The sequence below is a fragment of the Bison bison genome, unplaced genomic scaffold, assembly GCF_000754665.1.
Source record: "Bison bison bison isolate TAMUID 2011002044 unplaced genomic scaffold, Bison_UMD1.0 scf7180017864508, whole genome shotgun sequence".
NCBI lineage: Eukaryota > Metazoa > Chordata > Mammalia > Artiodactyla > Bovidae > Bison > Bison bison.
The window spans coordinates 5,086,326-5,107,155 of record NW_011495064.1 but is presented as its reverse complement, the minus strand read 5'-3'; the positions used below and the strand labels follow the sequence as shown (position 1 = coordinate 5,107,155).

General features: G+C 44.3%; 1 protein-coding gene across 1 annotated transcript; it reads left to right on the top strand.

The window, feature by feature from the left end:
* Nucleotides 1–446: 446 nt before the first annotated feature.
* Nucleotides 447–11,361, top strand: LYG2 (lysozyme G-like 2). Its single transcript, XM_010829630.1, has 6 exons — nt 447–682; nt 2,402–2,473; nt 5,175–5,315; nt 6,065–6,261; nt 7,176–7,314; nt 9,162–11,361. The coding sequence occupies exons 2-6, from the start codon at nt 2,431–2,433 to the stop codon at nt 9,278–9,280; spliced, it is 639 nt and encodes a 212-aa protein (XP_010827932.1). The 5' UTR covers nt 447–682; nt 2,402–2,430; the 3' UTR covers nt 9,281–11,361.
* The last annotated feature ends 9,469 nt before the right edge of the window (nt 11,362–20,830 follow it).

Below are 20,830 nucleotides of genomic sequence, written 5' to 3'. Positions count from 1 at the left end.
CAGACACTCTTAGATTCGCTTGTCAGAGGCAGAACTGGAGCAAAGAGCCAAAAGGACCATGTGACCGTGGAATGAAGAACAAAGAGCAGGAGGCTTAGCATTTCAGGTAAACAATCCAAGAGTGGCAGCTGCTAGTATTTCCTATTTATCTTTTTAAGACTAATTATCTGTTTCTTGTTCTCACATTCAGAAGATGTTTGCCTAGCACAACTTTAGAAACCCAGAAACAGTCCACCAAATATATACCTCCAGTACAACTTGGGGGTTCATTAGATTAATTGATTAATAGTGGTTAATATATGCTTTTAAATCCTTTTATTAAAAGGGCCACCTAAGCCCCGAGTACCATTATAATCAGGCCTAATGAGGTCAGTGGTTTATAGAGAGGGCTTTAAAGCATATATAAAGCTCCTCCCAGATCGGAGGTACAGGATGAAGGTGAGAGAGGCAGGCAAGAATGCACGCTGGTGTTTAAAAGCTCCTCCACAGCACAAGAGCTGCACTGAAGGCAGTGGATTGAAGCCAGGAAGACAGAAATTTGCTAATGGATTTTCAAACTTAAACCAACCTATGTTATAGGACCAAGGCCACCACTGTGTAAAGTCCTGACGGGTTGCTGCTGACTTCAGAGGACCTTCTCAAAGAGAGACGAGAGATTTTTCTCTGCAAAGTCCCAAACCAGGTTAGTCCTAGCTTTATTGTGTTTTTTGTTTTTTAGTTGGAGTATAATTGCTTTACAATGTTTAGTCTCTGCTGTACAATGAAGTATATCAGCTATAAGTATACACATATTCCCTCCCTGTTAAGCCTCCCTCCCCAACTACCCCCACCCCCTATCCCACTCCTGTAGGTCACAGAGCGCCAGTGAGCTCCCTGTGCTATATAGCAGGTTTCCACTAGCAATCTGTGTTACACATGGCAGTGTATATATATCAATCCTAATCTCCCAATATAGCCAGTATGGAGAACAGTTTGGAGTCCTAGCCTTGTTATATCTTGTAAAACACATAAGCTGCTTTTTGAATGAAACCAAGAACAGAGCCCATGGAGGAAGAAATGGAGCACAGCAAACCTCTTCTGAGTCGTGGTCTCAAAGGTTCCTCTTATCAAAAGTGGTTCCTTTTGATTTTCTCAGGAAACTAGTACAAGAATAGGAACAAAATTGTGGTGTGACCTTGTTTGGAGATGGATGGGAGTGTGTGTGTAGGTAGCATATGTAAGTAGTTGTTCATAGACTCCTGTGATGATCAAGAGGGGTGGAACAGGAGGGTGGGAGGGAGGCTGAAGAGGGAGGGGATATACGTATACCTACGCAGATGGTGACTACAGCCTTGAAAGAAAAGTTATGACCGACATAGACAGCATATTAAAAAGCAGAGACATTACTTTGCCAACAAAGGTCCATCTAGTCAAAGCTATGGTTTTTCCAGTGGTCATGTATGGATGTGAGAGTTGGACTATAAAGAAAGCTGAGCACCAAAGAATTGGTGCTTTGGAACTTTGGTGTTGGAGAAGACTCTTGAGAGTCTCTTGGAGACTCCATGACTGCATGGAGATCCAACCAGTCCATCCTAAAGGAATCAGTCCTGAATATTCATTGGAAGAACTGATGCTGAAGCTGAAACTCCAATACTTTGGCCACCTGATGCAAAGAACTGACTCCTTGGAAAAGACCCTGATGCTGGGAAAGATTGAAGGTGGGAGGAGAAGGGGATGACAGAGGATGAGATGGTTGGATGGCATCACTGACTCATGGACATGAGTTTGAGTAAGCTCCGGGAGTTGGTGATGGACAGGGAGGCCTGGCGTGCTGCAGTCCATGGGGTCGCAGAGTCGGACATGACTGAGCGACCGAACTGAACTCACCTGATGACTGATTTGGGCTTCCTTAGTGCTCAGAGGTAAAGAACCTGCCTACCAAAGCAGGAGAAGTAGGTTAGATCCCTGAGTCAGGGAGATCCCTGGGAAGAGGAAATGGCAACCCGCTCTAGTATTCTTGCCTGGGAAATCCCACAGACAGAGGAGCCTGGCAGGGCTACAATCCATGGGACTGCAAGAGTTGGACATGTCTTAGCGAATAAACAGCAACAACGTGGTTGATTCAGGCCACTGAATAGCAGAAACCAAAACGACATTGTAGAGCAATTATACCCCAATTTAAAAATAAATTTTAAAAAGATGTTCATGGGCTCATGTCAGTATGAAATCTGGTTAAAATGAGTTGGGAGTTGGTGCTTAGGATAGAGAGTGATCCAATGAACTGAGTCTATGAGAATAATATCTTGGACACAAAAGAAGGGCACTGAATTGAAAAGAAACTTTTTTAAGAAAATCAAAACTAGTTTCTTTAGGAAACTTTCAAGTTTTAAAATTAACCAGTTTCTCTTTTGAATCACCACAGGTGCTGTAGGATACGAGCCACCACCTACCATGCTATCTTTTGCCCTGTTTGGGGGCCTATTTGTCCTCATTGGTAAGTCCTTGATTGACATTTAGCACTGTTTGCAAGGTGTCCACAAAAACATCTAGCCCCATCCAGCCCAGTCATAAATCAGAAATGGTAGTGATTATATGTCATGGGGTTGGGGGTGGGCTCTCCTGACAGGCCCAGCCATGAATCAGCTGCTTATTTCTATAATTAAGAGTGTTTTCTTGCCAAGCAAGTGGAGGTGTTATCGGTGGGAAATTATGGAACAATGCTTTGTGAGGCAAGACGTATGAGGAGAAAACTATCAATTCCAGACAGTAAATACGAGTTATATGAGTAAATAGAAAAAATTCTAGTCTGGGAGGAGTTTAGAAGAAAGAGTTCACATTCAGTCAGTATGATGCGACCAAAAAGGCATTTGGGGAGATACACGCCAGTGGAAGTGCTTCTCAGGCGGCACTTGGTAAAGAACCCACCTGCCGATGCTGGAGACGAGAGATGCAGGTTCCATCCCTGGGTTGGGAATATCCTCTGGAGGAGGGCATGGCAGTCCACTCCAGTGCTCTTGCCTGGAGAATCCCATGCACAGAGGAGCCTGGTGGGCTACAGTCCATAGGGTTGCAAAGAGGCGGACATAACTTAAATGACTTAGCATGCATGCATAGAGCTTTTGTTTTTCATTTTTTAGAATGGCTTTTTCTCTGTTTGATGTAACTTATTTTATTATAGAAATATTCATAAGATCAAAACATACTTCAAGAGTGGAGTGGGGAGGTCAGTTAAGAGGCTGAACATTAAACAGGCCAGCCATGATGCTGGTTTTGGCTACGGTGTTAGCAGATGTGATGAGAAGTGGTCAGATTCGGGATGTGTGTTTTCTGTCTGCACCCTCACTCTCAAACCCCATGCTTCAGTTTTTTAAAATTAATTAATTTATTTTAATTGGAGGCCAATTACTTTACAACCCATGCTTCAATTTTACATGTAATCTGTGTCGTGGGACTCTGTCCATTCATTCACTTATATGTATTTCACACACACCCTGTAGGCACGAACACTATAAAACACCAAGGGCCAAGAGGGGAGTCAAGGCGATGCTCCTGCTCTCTGCCTCACATGGGAATCCACACAGCTTAAAGAAATGTAAGGGCTTTACTGGTTTATGCTGCTTCTATAATCTAGATAGGCTTTCTCAGCATCCCGAGCTTACTTGATAGTTTCACTCTCTGCCCTTTTGGTTCATTTTTTAATTCCTTTTTTGCCTGTTTGTATATGGGAGAAAGAATATTATGCCTGCATTTTTTATTTGTTTTGATGAGTTTGGCTTTTTAAAAGTCACATACTTGTGAAGAGTTAATCTTTAGAGTTGCTTTGCTTTCCTTTGAAGATAAATATTACCTAACCTACTGCCTACCAATGCAGGAGACGTGGGTTCGATCCCTGGGTTGGAAAGATCCCCTGGAAAAGGAAATAGCAATCTGCTCCAGTATTCTTGCTGGGGAAATCCCATTGACAGAGGAGCCTGGAGGGCTATAGTTCATGGGATCACAAAAGAGCCAGGCATGATTTAGTGACTAAACATTTGCAAGGAAGAGTTCCATTGACTTTGTGCCTAATTCTAAGAAAGTCTCTAGAATTTATACTGTCTAGTTGATCAGAACTGATCTATGGGAAAAGGGTAAAATCTACCTCTCTAGGGAAAAACACCATTCACAACACTAAGTGCAACACAGGTTTTCACAGCAAATGTTTTAACAAATATAATTTGTTACAACAAAAATTTGTGGTCTTAAGGCACAATTCAGCCATCCTCGGAGAAGGCGATGGCACCCCACTCCAGTACTCTTGCCTGGAAGATCCCATGGACGGAGGAGCCTGGTGGGCTGCAGTCCATGGGGTCTTGAAGAGTCAGATACAACTGAGCGGCTTCACTTTCACTTTTCACTTTCATGCATTGGAGAAGGAAATGGCAACCCACTCCAGTGTTCTTGCCTGGAGAATCCCAGGGACATGGGAGCCTGGTGGGCTGCCGTCTATGGGGTCGCACAGAGTCAGACACGACTGAAGCAACTTAGCAGCAGCAGCAGCAGCAACAACTACTAGAAGAGACTTTTCAACTTATAGACAAGCTTCTTATCTTCTTCAGTAAATAGAAACTCACTTCATAATAACAAAATAAAAAATAAGAATAGATTTAACTTAAATTTAATGGTAAGTTAAAATTTTATTTTCAATTTTCTTAATTAGACTTAGATAGAAACTCAACTTCACAGAAAAATGATATCAAATTACTATTTTAAGTGAATGATACCCTTCTTTCTTTAAGCGAATGATACTCTTCTTTCTTATCTTCCTAAACAAAAGCCATTATGAATTCAGATGTTTACATTTCCAGAAGCACTTGTGTCTTAAAAATTTTCTCCAAGTTTTTACTTAAAACTCTATTGGCAGTTTTCATTCTGATGAAGATTGTAGCAAATGTTTTTGAGACCTATAAGAACTGATTGTCATAATACTTTGAACAAAGTTTAGAATTAAGGGTAGTATTCAATTTTTTTAAGGTTGGACTAGAGTGGGAAGAGGGAATCTTCTGTTCGGTTCCATCTAGTGAGCCATTCTGGGGTCTTGGAGAGGGGTTTGGGAGGATTAAGCCTATGGCTTTGCCATTGGTTTAGTAATGCTCATAAGAGCAATTCGAGCAGTATTTCCTCGAAGGTTTCATGTGAATTATCATTCTGCTCTACAGGCACTTCTAGGGGCTCACACTCCTTCACTCACACAATGAGTCCTCGCCTGCACTTCCGCCTGTACCATGGCTGCTACGGAGACGTCATGATCATGGAGACCCCTGGTATCCCCTGTGATAACACCAGGATGATTGCCTGCGGTGAGTGTAAGGCCTTGCAAGCATCTGGCTAGCCTCCTTTCATCATTTTCAGATTCTTTCTTAGGAAGTAGCTTAATTTTGAGAAGTTCACTTTTATAGCTGCATTATCAAAATTAAAACTAGAGGAAAACAGAATCCCGACCCATCTAACAAACTTCTTCTGTTTTCCCTTCATCCTTTCCAAACCTGACCCAGATGTGTTTACTTCTACATAGTAAAATGTCCATTTCTGGCTGTTTTCCATCTGTTGCTGGGTTTGTTTCACGTTACAACACAAGCATCTTGGGCAAGGCTCCCTTATGTCCTCTCCTGGTCTTCTGTTCCAAAGACTCTTCACGTTGTCTCAGTATTAGCACGTCAGAGTTTGAAGCAACTGCAAGGTCAATCTAATCCTACCTTCCCAATTTACAGATCAGACAACTGAGCCTTAGCAAGGAGGAAGGACTTCCCAAGGTTCCAGGGCTAGGTAGCAGCAGAATCAGACTCAAACTTAGGTTGGCTGACTTCATGTCCAAGACTTCCCCTCTTGCACCAAATGTGGCTGAAAACAGAAGAACAATAAAGAAAGCGGAAGTGATATCTATCTGGGCTATGGACCTTTCCGGGTTTATGCAATCAGAGATCAAAAATGTCCTAAAATGGCTGTCCCAAGCCTGAGGGGCTACAGTCAGGAGCTGTGGCTTACTTATTAAACTGAAAAAGAGTTCTCTTATGAAGTGGAGAATACCATTTATTTTCTATTGACTCAGGCATCCGTGGTTCTGAGATGTTTGCTGAGATGGATTTGAAGGCCTTACAGTCTTACCAAATTCTGATCAAAGAAATTGGACTACGGCACTGCGTGGACCCTGCTCTCATTGCAGCCATCATCTCTAGAGAAAGCCACGGTGGAACCATCCTTCTGGATGGCTGGGACCACACAGGACTTAAATTTGGCCTGATGCAGGTACTCAACCAGAAGCTTTTCATCAGCCCCACTCCATCCTTCCTGATAGATTATTTGCATCTATTTGCATTTATCCTAGGCTTTAAAACACTGGTACTTGCATGGTTTCTGCTGGTAATTCTGTAACATGTCAAGATATACCAGTTATTTGATATCTTTTTTAAAAAGTATCTTACGGGTTTTATGACTACAATTTGCAATGAATACTATGCAATATACTTAAATTGAGAAAATCTCATAAAAAAAGGGCACTATTACCAGTATCCACTTGAGGTTCATGAAATAGTAAATTTCATCCATGTAGATCAAAACAATATAATGAAGTCCTACTTGAACCAAATTGTTCGTTAGACAATTTGGAGGAAGGGGACCCAAATTTTCAGAATATTTGCTTCCAGGCTTTCATTATTTATTTATTTTAAAATTCATATTTAATTATTTTTTGGCTGTGTCACACAGCTTGTAGGATCTTTGTTACCTAACCAGGGATTGAACCTGGGCCCCAGAAGCGGAGTCACCAAATCCCAACCACTGGACCACCAGGGAATTCCACCAGGCTTTATTTTGAATGGTCTGAGAAACCCAGATTTCCAGTCTCCCTACTTAGAAAAAGATATTTTTGACTTCAAATATCTAGATTTTGGGTGCTCATTATTTGTTTTAAAACAACTTTTTCCTTTATGTATTTGTTAATATTTGAGTGCTTATTATGCCACACCCAGTTCTCCCAAATCTTACTTTGTTTTTCAGACTCTCTTTCCCGTGAAAGAAAGGACATTTAGAATTGATTCTGTGGAAACAGAGAAAAGGGGCAAGGCGGTGCCCATGACCTTGAACATAAGGAGTAGAAATCAGGACAGCAGAAACCTGTGTTGCTCCATTTAGATGCTGACATTCTTATCTGAATTTTCTAGCTTGATAAAAAAATTCATCATCCTGTTGGTACCTGGGATGGCAAAGAACATCTTTTGCAGGCTGTTGGGATTCTCACAGACAGTATTAAGGCAATCCAGAAAAAATTCCCCAGCTGGAGTGTGGCTCAACACCTCAAAGGTAGGCCAGATGTGTAGTGCTTTGTTTAGAAGAGCGGTGAGTGAGAGAGCCCTGAAGGCCGGGTGTGCCCTGGGTATTCCTGGGCCTATGCCCACCAGGGCAGCACTGGCCCTGGGAGGAGCCTGAACGCTCTCTGAAGCACTGAGCTCCCTGGAGTGGTCTTCTTTTCTGCTTGCATTCCCCTTCTGCCAGACGTTGGGGTTCCTTTTACATCTCTCCTTGGTTCTCCTTTTTAAAAAAACATTTACCTATTTATGGCTGTGCTGGGTCTTCATTGCTGCATGCAGGATTTTCTATAGTTGTGGCAACTGGAGGCTACTCTCTAGCTGCGGAGCACAGGCTTCTCACTGTGGAGGCATGGTGGCATGGGCTCTAGGCATGCGGGCTTCAGAAGTTGCAGCACATGGGCTCAGTAGTTGCGGCTTGGGAGCTCCAGAGCACAGGCTCGGTAGTTGTGGTTCACAGGCTTAGTTGCCCCTATGGCATGTGGGATCTTCCAGGACCAGGGATCAAACCCGTGACCCCTGGCTTGGCAGGGGATTTTTAACCACTGGACCACCAGGGAAGACTTCTCATTGGTCCTTGAGCCAATCATTGGTCATTGAGTGATGCCCTGAGAGTTAGTGTGATTGTTTAAAAGAATACGTTTGCCTTTCTCTGATGGGTTTTCTTCCCCTGGTGCAAGAAACTGTTGCTCACTTTCTGAATTGTTGGAACGAACGTTCACCCCGTGGCATCCTCAGTGACAGCAGGGCTTTAAGCACCATGATGTGTCCAGGGAAGATGCCTTCTAGGCTGATCACAGACCACCTCAGGTTCAGCATTTCCCAGACTGAATCAACTCACTTTGTCTGCTCGCTCAGTCGTACCTGACTCTTTTCGATCCCACGGACTGTAGCCCACCAGGCTCCTCTGTCCATGTGCTTTCCCAGGCAAGAATACTGGAGAGGGTTGCCATTTTCTTCTCCAGGGGATCTTCCCAATCCAGGGATCCCACATGTCTTGCATCTCCTGCATTGGCGGGTGGGTTCTTTACCAGCTGAGCTACAGGGAAGCGAATTAACTCACTAGCCTCCCATTATACATTTGCTTTTTCTTCTGTATTCTCTGTCTCTGTGGAAGGCACCAAAATATACCCAGTCATCCTGGCCAGAACAACCAGATTGTTTTCTGAGGTTCCCTGGTTCCTTCTCCTTTTACATCCAACCACACCTCCTATGGACCCATCGTATGCAAGTATCTCTCTCCTTCCACACTTTACAGCCTGATTTTTGAATAAACAATTTCTATATTCTATTTCAAGGTCCTAGGAGGCAGGGATCAAGGCCAGGGGTCTTTTTCTCTAGACATCCAAGCAGAGCACGGTTATGTTAAACACATGAGTAACTACTGAAGATTAACCTTCTAGGGTATACAACACACACATGCATACTGCACACATACCCCTACAAAGAAATGAGTGTGTCTCGGGCATCATTGTGCAGTGTGCAAGTCGGTGTGGCACCCATTCTGGTGCACAGTAGTTGCTTAAAAACATTTATTGAATGAATGAGTGAATAAATGAGTTATTGAACGACTGAGACAATGCTATAAGTATTCTCAGAGTGAAGATTGGTAAAGAAATGAGAAGCAAATCTGACTTTTGCAGCAAGAAAACAAAAGCCTCTAGAAAAAGAGAGACAGAAGGAAAGCAATCTGGAATCTTCTCAGTGACTCTTGAGGAAGTAGATCCTCTGAGGAGGAGAGGAAGGGGAAAGAAGATCTGGGACTATGCTTTTGGAGATTTGCTCATAGCTTACTTCTGTTGAAAGTTAATTTTTCAACCCGAACCTCTGGTTTCATTTCAGGTGGTCTCTCAGCCTTCAAGTCAGGAACTGAAGCCATTGCCACCTCCGCAGACATACAGGCTGACTATGTCAATGATGTTTTAGCCCGAGCTAAGTTCTATAAGAAGCGCGGCTTCTAGACAAAGCTCCATGGGCGGGCCAGGCTGGTAGGTGCTCATATGGCCCCTCTTTGAGGATTTGATAAGGTTGTGTTGTACCCAATGCTGGCAAAGGAATGGTTGCATTTAAGACAAAAAATTCATTTCCTACTCTTCTTCATGCAAATAAGCATAAAAAAGGGAAAATCCATCCAGTTCACATTATGTTTCCCATGAGATATATATAGATATATGCATAATTACTGTGCAGTAAAAGTGAATATCACAGTAAATGATGTATTCTTACCATATTCTTAGGAATAAGTCTACCTATTTCAGCAGGGCCTCATTTTAGCCCACAATTTTTGTTTTCTTGACTACACCACACAGCATGTGGGATCTTAGTTCCCCGACCAGGGATCGAACCTGTGCCCCCTGCAGTAGAAGCACAGAGTCTTAACCACTGGACCACCAGGAAGTCCTAGCTCATGATTTCAATGCCCACATACTCCCTGTCTTACCAGAATTACTAATAAGAAGAGAGCCTGACCTGAGCCTTGGACCTCCTCCCAGCATCTGCTCAAGCCCCTAGAGCTTTGCTTGTGAGGGATCCCTGACTCATAAGCCAACCTGGGAGATGGTGGAGAAACCCTCGAATTCCCAGGGTGGAATCTGAGCTCCCTGGGCACCTGAGAGCCAACCTCGGCAAAGCTAATCCTCCTCAAGGACCGCATCCCTCAGGCCCACTCATGTCTCCTATGTCTTCTTCCTCTTCTTTGATGAAGATCCAGGGACTGGCTTCTCTTTTTTCCTTTTTTGTCAGTAGTTGCTGCCATATGCTCTTTCAAGGGGTCCATTCTCCACAAAATGTGGCCAAAGATAAGCATATTGGGCCTGAATTTGTTATGGTTCTTTAGGTGCAAGTAAAAGCCAATCCTCGAAATTTTAAGCAATAAAAGGAAATTACTGCAAGGCTATCAAAAGGCTCACAGAGCCAAAGAGAAGATCAAGGACAAGAAGAGAAACCGGGCAACTCTGGACTCTGGGTAGCAGGAACCAGTTGACCATGCTTTGTAGCAGCCTACTGCATGAATGAACTAGTGCGCTCACTGCATAGATGAACTCCAATGCCTTTTTCTCCCATCCTTTCACCATTCTGCTTCACTTTTATCATCCCAGGGGAGAGACTCTGATGGACTATCTTGGATCATACATATACCTACGGGCTGGCTGCTTTGCTTTTTGGTCTTGTCCAGACCACCTACCATGGAGAAGAGACATTCCTCCTGGAACCTCAGGCAGAGTGCGGCTTTTACTTCCATACTCAGGAGAAAACACCAGTAACATGTTGGATTGTAAAGTTCTCAAAGTCCCTGCCGATGTGGTCCCTGCTGGGCCTTTAGCTTCCTTCAGAGATGTTTGATGAATGTTTCTATGCATCACTTCTTTTTCTGAGGAAGAATCAAAATCATACCCACCTGACTTCCCTGGTCCAGTGGATAAGAATCTGCCTGTCAATATAGGGGACAGGGGTTCGATCCCTGGTCTGGGAAGATCCCACCTGCTCTGAGACTACTGAGTCTGTGTGCTGCAACCGCTGAGCCCTTGTGCCTTACAGCCTGTGCTCCACAGAAAGAGAAGTCACCGCAACGAGAAGCCCTTGCACGGCAACAAAGAGTAGCCCCCTCCACACTGAGACTAGAGAAAGCCCTCGAGCAGCAACCAAGGCTCAGCACAGCTGAAAAAAAAAAATAACCGCCTACATCTGAGCCCCCCCTGGACAAAGCCCGGTAAACCCTTCTCTGCTCAGTGATCTCTCAACCCTGCCTGAAGATGTGACCCAGGCAGAACTGGGACCCCTGTGTTTCACTGGGGCAGAGCCAATAGTGTGGCAGCCCTGCAGTATACAGGCCAGCATCTTCTATGATCAAATGAGGACCATGCTGTATCAGCTGTTTAATATTTTGATTATTATCTCTGCATATAGGCAATCCAGGACATTCTTTAGACATTCACTTTGCTCAAGAATGAATTCTTCTGTGGGGGAAAACACAAACATGTTCTCCATTTAACTGCAAACTCCTTCAATGTCACCACTAAAGCAATAAAGTACACCCAGGTGAGATCATTTCAAAATAATTTAAAAACAAGAAACAGTATGATGACTTTTGACTGAGATACCAGATGTTGTAGAGCAGAGTCCATATTTAAGGTGTCTTAGTTTGGTTACCATAGAAGTAGACCCTGACCCTGACCCTGACCCTCAGGTGCAGGTGGTTTATTTGAGTGGTGCAGGGAATGCTGGTATGAAGTGGCTAGGGGATACAGGGAAGGGAGACAACTCATCAAACATATGTCATCAAGCCGGCTACCACAGTGGGCACTGGCGTTTGGTCCTCCAAGCAAACATCAAGGAACTGTACAAAACACACACTGCAGAATTATTAATATTACATTCTAGGGACAAGGAGCTGGGGTATTTATGCATCAACTTCTAAGAGCCATTGACCAAGTATCTGCCTGTTGAGGCGAGAGCAGGTTAATTCTTTGCCCTTCTGGTCTGCCGTGCCAACTAGGCAGTGTACTTACCTGCACTTCCAAGGGAAGGAGGCCGTAGATGCTGACATGCAGATCCTGGCAGTTGTAAATCAACTGAAATCCTGAAATGTCTAGGGACACAGGAAGGCCCTTGCCTGTGTATAGGGCACTCTCCAGAAAACCTCTCTTTCCTCCCTCTAGCCTGTGCTGTTGCTTCAGTCGTGTTCAACTCTTTGTTATCCTATGGACTCCTCTGTCTATGGATTCTCCAGGCAAGAATACTGGAGTGGGTTGCCATGCCCTTCTTCAGGGGATCTTCTCGACCCAGAGATTGAATCCGTGTCTCTTATTTCTCCTACGTGTTCAATCACTGGTCAGGGAACTAAGACCCTGACCACCTCCCTGACCCCAAAACAAACCTCACAAATGCCTGACACAGAGGCTGGCTTTAGTCAAAGGAACACAAAGGAAGGCCTGGCCAATGAGGGAGACAAAACACAAAGAACAAAACACAGATTAAAGTGTGAAAGGAATTATGCCACGTGGACATTCCTGCTGCTTGGGTTCACTCAATACGTTCCTCAGAAAAGCTATGCTGTTTATTTTTAAGATGAAAGGTTAAAACATGGCTGAAGCTTTAAAAATGTGAAGAGCAGAAAGGAATGGGGAGGCGTGGTTTCTGATTGTGCCTTTGAGGTTGAAGAGCCTGAATGCTTTACAACAGGGGTCCCCAACCTCCAGGACCTAGTGCCTGGTGATCTGAAGTGGAGCTGATGTAATAATAGAAATAAAGTGCACAATAAATGGAATGCACTTGAATCATCCTGAAGCCACATCCCCACCCCCAGTCCGTGGAAACATTGTCTTCCAGGAAACCGGTCCCCGGTGCCACAAAGGTTAGGGACCACTGTTTTACACGCATCTGCAGTCTCTGGCATCCTGAGAAGGGCTGCCACCGGAATTGCTTGGGTGTGAATTGGGTGTGAATTGCTTCTCATTTCTGTTCCACTTGTTTATCTTTTTTGCTGGTTGCCTGGGGTTGAATTCCTATTTGATTGAGAAGCTCAAATTTAACAGCAGCAAAGAGTAGCAACACCACTCCAGTGCTTGGCTTTGTCAAATCCATTTTGAGTGTAATTATCATTGAGGAAAAACAGCTTTTCTCATTTTTTAAAGAATGAAATAAGCTGCTGGAGGCTGTTCACTGTAATTTGAAACTAGCAAAACCATACGGAGCCATGACTGTCAGCATCCCATCTTATCTGTTTGCACATCCCAAGTCAATGTTGTGAAAATCAACAGGTTTGGCTTCCCTAATTCTCCATGCGGCTCTGTTCCTAACCGTGTCTTCTCCTCTCCTAATTCTCGTTCCCACTATGTCCTTCACTCAGTCCCTCACACTCATGGTCCTTCCCTCTGCAGGACCTGTGCTCCTCCACCTGTTCCTCAGGTCGTCTGCCCCTTCTGAACTCTTAGGTCTACACAAACCTCTTCATTTCCTAAGGGTCTTCCATGGGCTTGGCGTCCCCTCCTGCTGCCTCTATTCCCAAGCCTTCCGTCACTACTTCCTGCCTTTTTCCCGTACTGAATTCTAAAATTAAGACAAAGATATGTTACAAAGTGAACTCTCGGTCAAGGTATTTCAAAGATGTACTGCTTCTGACGTAAGGAACTAGAGCCAGAGAATCTGGATTAGCCTTTTCACAGGTGAAAAACAAAAATTCCTTATTGCTTACAGCTTTGAGGAGGTTTTTTGGAGTCCTCTCTAAAGAAAGAGAGTTCCCTGATCAGGTATCCTTTGAGCTTTGTGTCCATGGATCTAAAATTAAAATGATCAGATAAAAATTTTGTTCCAACATGTGTTCCTATCCTTTATTAAAATAGAAAGCATACTAATTAGGTTAAATTGGATTATGCACACACATTTTTAGTTTCATTTTCTTGCAAAAATATAATTAACGGATCTTAGGATTGTCCTGGGTTCTGGAATGTTTTGACAAGAGTGTCTTAGGGGAAAAAGATACATCTTTAGTGCAATACAGTTCTGAAGGTATTGCTGTGGGGTTTATGAGTGAACAAAACACAGTTTTCCTCACAGTTGCACAACATCGTGGTGCTTGTGAAGACTTCCCTATATGTGCAGTGCATGGGTTGTTTTAGTTTCTATTATCTTTCTAGCATCTGTCTCTGCTCTTATTTACAGAGCAGTGCTAAGAGATAGGGTCTATTACCATGCTGTCTCTTATCCTTGGCATTCTTTTAAGACAGGTGAAGAGCATGAGACTCTATGGATGGTTCTGGGCCTTGGGGTCTTCTCAGGGGGATCTGGGGAGAGTATGCACACTATGGAGATCTGTGGAGGCCTTAACTATCATCACCAGGGAAGACCTCTGAAAAGTCCTGAGGTCTAGTACCCCCACTGAGAGCAGAGTTGGAGGGGGAAGTTGTGAGAGTCATGGGTATCTTCAGAGTATGGAAGATGCAATCTGAGAGGAGAGAAGCCTTCTGCTCAAAGGGCAAAGGGGTGAATGTCCACCTGAGAGTGTGTTTCAATAGTAGCTTTGTATGCAAAGTGTACATTAGTACCCTTATTAGTAAAGGTATTACTCATTGAATACTGATCAGTGATGGCAAATTAATCTTATTCTATAATGAGTGTACTGTGTATGTGAAAGTCGCTCAGTCATGTTTGACTCTTTTCGACCCCAGACTGCAGCCTGCCAGGCTCCCCTGTCCATGGGATTCTCCAGGCAAGAATACTGGAGTGGGTTGCCATTTCCTCCTCCAGGGAATCTTCCTGACTCAGGGGTTGAATCCATGTCTCCTGCATTAGCAGGCATATTCTTTATCACTGAGCCACCAGGGAAGCCCCCATAATTGACACATAATACTGTGTACGTTTAAGCACAATGATGTGATTTACACATTTTATGAAATGATGATCACAATGAATTTAGTTCATGTCCATCAACTAATGATGACACATTAAAAAGAAAAAAATTTTAACTTGTGAAGAGAACTCTTAGGATCTACTCTCTTACAAACTTTCAAATACATCATACAGCAGTGTTAACAAGTTATCACATGGTACATTACCTCCCAGGATTTATTTGCTTATAACTGGAAGTTTGGGCCTTTGCCTATGGTAACCACAAACCTGATCTCTCTTCCTATGAGCTGTTTCTTCCTTTTTATTAAGAGTCCCCGTATTAGTGATATCATACACCATTAGTCTTCCTCTGACTTACTTCATTTAGCATAATGCTGTCAAGGTCCATTCCTGTTGTTGCAAACGATAGAATTTCCTTCTTTTTATGGCTGAATAATATGGGGCTTCCCAGGTGGTGCAGTGGTTAAGAAGTGGCCTGCCAATTGGAGACATAAGAGACAATGGTTCAGTCCCCGAGTCAAGAAGATCTCCTGGAGGAGGGCATGGCAACCCACTCCAGCATTCTTGCCTGGAGAATCCCAGGGACAGAGGAACCTGGAGGGCTACAGTCCAAAGGATCGCAAAGAGCCAGACACAACTGCAGTGATTTAGCACGCAATGCTCATCATACAACCACATTTTATCCATTCAGCCATTGATGGATACTTAGGTTATTTCCATGTCTTGGCTATTGTAAATAACGCTCCTATGAACATGGGGGTACAGAAGAGACCCCCAGAGACAAAGTGGGAGTCTAGCTGGGGAACAAGATCGTGTATCTGAGTGTGCTCTGGTGGGGGCTGGAGGATGGTCCAGAAAGACTGCAGTCCAGGGGCACAAAGGGCTCTGGTGGGAAAGAGGTGGGACTAATGCCAGAGAAGACCTTGGTGGCCAAGACAGGAAGCCAGAGGGGATGAGGCAGAGTGAAGAGGACGAGTGACGATTAGGAGGACACAGTGGCTAGGGCATTCTGGAGCAACGTGGTGAGGCCAGCCGTGGGAGCAGGAGATGCCAGTGAGAAGGGAGCGGCAAAACAAAAGCCAGTGATGAGGTGGGAAAGTGTGGTGGGGCAGGACCCACCGGTGAGAAGGGAGACAATGAGCAGAGCCTGGACAGGTGCAGTGAGGGAAAACGGGCCTGTGGAAGGCACTCCAGCAGAGGCTGGGAGACCTTGTAGGTCCACTGAGAAGGTGGAGGCTGGTGTCAGGGAGGCTCAGAAAGGGCTGTGGACACTGAAGTGGGAACAGTGGAAGCAGCATCTTCTCCAGGCTCCTCAAACAGCAGAATGCCAGCTCTGGGAGATTCCACATATGTACATGCATGAAGACACCTCACAGCCAGATACTGACATGCAGTTGTTGACAGTGGCCCTTATCGGGGACATCCTTGGGAATGCGGTGGGCAGGACACAAGCCTCAGACAGGGAGGAACAGGGGCAGGGTTTCCTGGTGGGGGCAGTGGCACCTGATGGTTACTCCCACCCTGTTCCCTGCACCCTGTTCCTCACCCCCATGGCTTGATCTCAGATTCTCTTCCCTAGAGATTCCCCTCACGTGTCATGCCAAGCCATCCTGAGGGCCTGGAATTGCACCAGCCATGCTGGGAAAAGGAATACAGAAAGCAGGGAAGTGATGGATCCCCCTGCACAGAAGAGAAAGGAAGACTTGGACCACTTGAGTTTCTTTCTGGCAAGTTCTCCAAGCAGAGGAACCAGCAGACTGGGTTACCTGCAGTGAAGCTAGGAGCAGAGATACTCTAAAGAGGTGGAGGCTGGGTGGAATGATCTTAAGGAGAGATCCTAGCAGCTTAGACCCTGAAAGCAACAAGAATTAGCATCAGGGGACTTCCCTGGTGGTCCAGTGGAATCCACCTTGCAATGCAGGCGACTTGGGTTCAACCACTGGTCAGGGAACTAAGATCCCACATGCCATGGGGCAACTAAGCCCACGCTGCAACTCTTGAGCCCAGGCAATGCAATGAAAGACCCTGCAAGACACAACAAAGTGCCCCAACTAAGGCCTGACGCAGCCAAAAAAAAGAATTAGCATCGAGAGTGCTGGCTCGACACAGACCCAAAGACACACCTGGAGCTTGGTAGGTTCCCTTTACTGCATCTCAGAAAAAGTTCTTTGGGAAGGACTTTACAGGATTTGGCTTTTATTAGACGATTTTGATGAGTGTTCAAAGAAGCAGGGGTTGCTCAGGATTGGACGCTGTCAGGAAAAAGAGACGGCTCTATGACTGGTGTCTTCATTAATCTCATCTAGAAGGTGAGAGGGAAGAAGTGAGGCTGAAGCTGTGTGACAAGGAGCAGCAGCCCCCACGTTACCCAGAAGACGGGAATGTTCAGTCAGTTTTCTGGCTTGAACAATGTTGGTGTTTTCATCTATGCTCAGACATGATTACACAATGAGCTTGTTTTTGTCTTGATCCGTCAGTCACAGATGGAGAAGGAAATGTCAGCCTACTCCAGTATCCTGGCCTGGAGAAGCCCATGGACAGAGGAGCCTGGTGGGCTACAGTCCATGGGGTCACGAGAGTCGAACACAACTTAGCAACTAAACCACCATCAGTCACAGCAGCTTTATCTGATGTTGGTGATCTGTGAAATCGCTCCAGCTCCTAGACACACCAAGGTGTGATGGTTCCAAGCCAGCTCCTAACTGTCAGAGTTGTTTTTCTCTAATGATCCTCCTTGGCCAAAGACCTCCTTGGACAAAGTCAGACCACAGGCATGAATCCACGACAGCCAGATTTTTCACTTGTCAAGAGTTTGCTGATTCAGGAAATTCCCTGGGGGTCCAGCGGTTAGGACCACTGGCGGGGGCATGGGTTCCATCCCTGGTTGGGGAACTAAGATCCCGAATGCCGTGGGGTGTGGCAAAAAAGAAAAACAAAACAGGAAAGTCTGCCAGGTGAGACCAGGAAGATGTCCAGAGGGCATAGTCTTTATTGGACCAGAGCTAATGGCCCCTCTGCTGTCGTAGGATGAGTTGCTGAGTCATCTGATGAGACAATGACTGCACAGCAGCATTTAAGATTTTGGACAGGATACAAGGACAAAAGATAGAAGGCAGGAGGAGAAGGGACGACAGAGGATGAGATGGCTGGATGGCATCACCAACTCAATGCGCCTGAGTTCGGACAAACTCCAGGAGGTAGTCAAGGACAGGGAAGCCTGGCATGCTGCAGTTCACGGGGTTGCAAAAAGTTGGACATGACTTAGCAACTGAACAATAACAACAATGACCAACCATAACACAGGCAAGTACCAGAAACCAAAAGATCATGAGTCTTGTGACAAGTTTTACAAAGCCAGGGTCCCAGATTATAAAACCCAAGCAATGAAAACACTGAAGACACCCCAGAATCCAGCAGGGCCCTTTAGAGAATCAGGTGTTTTATTTATTCTTATATCCACAGTTGTGCATGCCCTGTAGTATATAAATACAACCAGAAATACACCGCCTCACCCCCAACCACCACCAGCTGAGAGGAAATCAAGGTGTTCAAAGGGGCTTTAAACATCCTGTCTAGTCTTGTCAGAACTGCATTGCTGGCAGGTAGGATGTGCAATGGAAAAACCTTCAGTGGTATCTTTAAAATTACCCTACCAGCGCTGGCCCAGTGCTGCTGCTGCTGTTCCTCTGCCTCTGGGTAATATCACAAAACATACTTGCTAAGTTTCATTTTTTATTATGTCCACCTCCTCACATATAGAAAAGCACTTCAAGGCTCTTTCATTCTTTGTCAGTTTTGTAGGGCTCCTGTGATGATCAGCACATTTGTTTCTAAAGCATCATGGACTAACTCCAAATCAGCTACCTGGCCTATCGGTATAAATATTTAGTTTTGTTACTGGGCAGATCTGGGAGAGGGCATTGAATGGATATAATGTTTTAAATATTTTTTAAAAAATTATTTATTTATTTATGGATGCACTGGGTCCTTGTTGCTGCACTGGGCTTTCTCTGGTTGTGGTGAGTGGCGGGCTGCTCTTCACTGTGGTGCTCAGGTTTTTCACCGTGGTGGCTTCTCTCGTGGAGCTCGGGCTCTAGGGTGCTCAGGCTTACTTGCTGCGTGGCATGTGTGATCTTGGACCAGGGATCCAATCCATATCCCCTGCACTGTCAGGCAGATTCTTAATCTCTGGACCAAGGAAGTCCAAATGGATATAATTTTTGAAGAAAGCTTATATTTCAAGGGCAAATTTGAGTCTGATAACCCATTTAAAATTTAAAATGACTTAGTAATTTTTAATTTTACTAAGTATGCATAATCTACACACACAATTAAATCAGTTATTCAGGGGAGTCTTTAGAAGGTCAGTTTAGGGTATGGCTAGTTCCCTGAGGCAAGCAACTGTGGGCTATCCCTTTGTGGGAGAGGGAAGGAGGTGGCTGGGTTTAGAGTGACAATACTGGACAGCGATGTGTGAAGGAACAGCACCAGTTTACCACAGGTTAGGTGATTATCTGAAAGATGCCAGGGGTTTACTGTCAGTGGAAGTCTATATAGCACAGCATGGGAAGCCATTAAGATTAATGGAGACCCAAGAACTAAATCAACTGAAGTTTTCATACTTTTATTATTGCTGCTGTTGTTCTTAGACAAGGTGGATACACATCTTGGCTACTGGAGGTGAAGAAAGACTGAAATAAGCCAAGAGCCTCTGGTGATTTCCATTTAACTGAAGCTGTTCTCTAGTACCTGTTCAGATTCATAATAATAAAGGGAGTGGGGGCAAGGGGAGAATTTTTAATTTCAGAATAATGGAGAAAACTTCTAGAAGATATTTTTATGGTACCAGTCTTTGTGTCCAAGGACTATGTTTAACTTAAAAAATATATTCACTGAAATGTATTTAATGGACATATAACGAACCTAGGAAGATCAATTCCCCCTACTTTTTATTTTTTGTTGATATTACTTTTTAAAAGTAATTTTGCCCCCATAGGTAGATTTATTTTACAGGAGACAGGGATCAAGACCATCCCCAAGAAAAAGAAATCCAAAAAAGCAAAACGGCTGTCTAAGGAGGCCTTACAAATAGCTGAGAAAAAGAAGAGAAGTAAAAAACAAAGGAGAAAAGGAAAGATAACCCATTTGAATGCAGAGTTCCAAAAAATGGTAAGGAGAGATAAGAAAGCCTTCCTCAGTGATCAGTAAAAAGAAATACAGGAAAACAATAGAATGGGAAAGACTAGAGATCTCTTCAAGAAAATTAGAGATACCAAGGGAACATTTCATGCAAAGATGAAATGGTGTGGACCTAACAGAAGCAGAAAATATTAAGAGGTGGCAAGAATACACAGAAGAACTCTACAAAAAAGAGCTTCACGACCCAGATAATCACGATGGTGTGATCACTCACCTAGAGCCAGACATCCTGGAATGTGAAGTCAAGTGGGCCTTAGGAAGCATGACTATGAACAAAGCTAGTGGAGGTGATGGAATTCGAGTTGAACTATTTCAAATCCTGAAAGATGATGCTGTGAAAGTGCTGCACTCAATATACCAGCAAATTTGGAAAACTCAGCAGTGGCCACAAGACTGGAAAAGGTCAGTTTTCATTCTAATCCCAAAGAAAGGTAATGCCAAAGAATGCTCAAACTACCACACAACTGCGCTCCTCTCACACGCTAGTAAAATAATGCTCAAAATTCTCCAAGCCAGGCTTGAACCATGAACTTAGAGATGTTCAAGCTGGTTTTAGAGGCAGAGGAACCAGAGATCAAATTGCCAACATTCGCTGGATCACTGAAAAAGCAAGAGAATTCCAGAAAAACATCTATTTCTGCTTTATTGACTATGCCAAAGCCTTTGACTGTGTGGATCACAACAAACTGTGGAAAATTCTGAAAGAGATGGGAATACCAGACCACCCGACCTGCCTCTTGAGAAACCTATATGCAGGTCAGGAAGCAATAGTTAGAATTGACATGGAACAACCGACTGGTTCCAAATAGGAAAAGGAGTACATCAGGCTGTATATTGTCACCCTGCTTATTTAACTTATGTGCAGAATACATCATGAGAAATGCTGGGCTGGATGAAGCACAAGCTGGAATCAAGATTGCTGGGAGAAATATCAATAACCTCAGATATGCAGATGATACCACCCT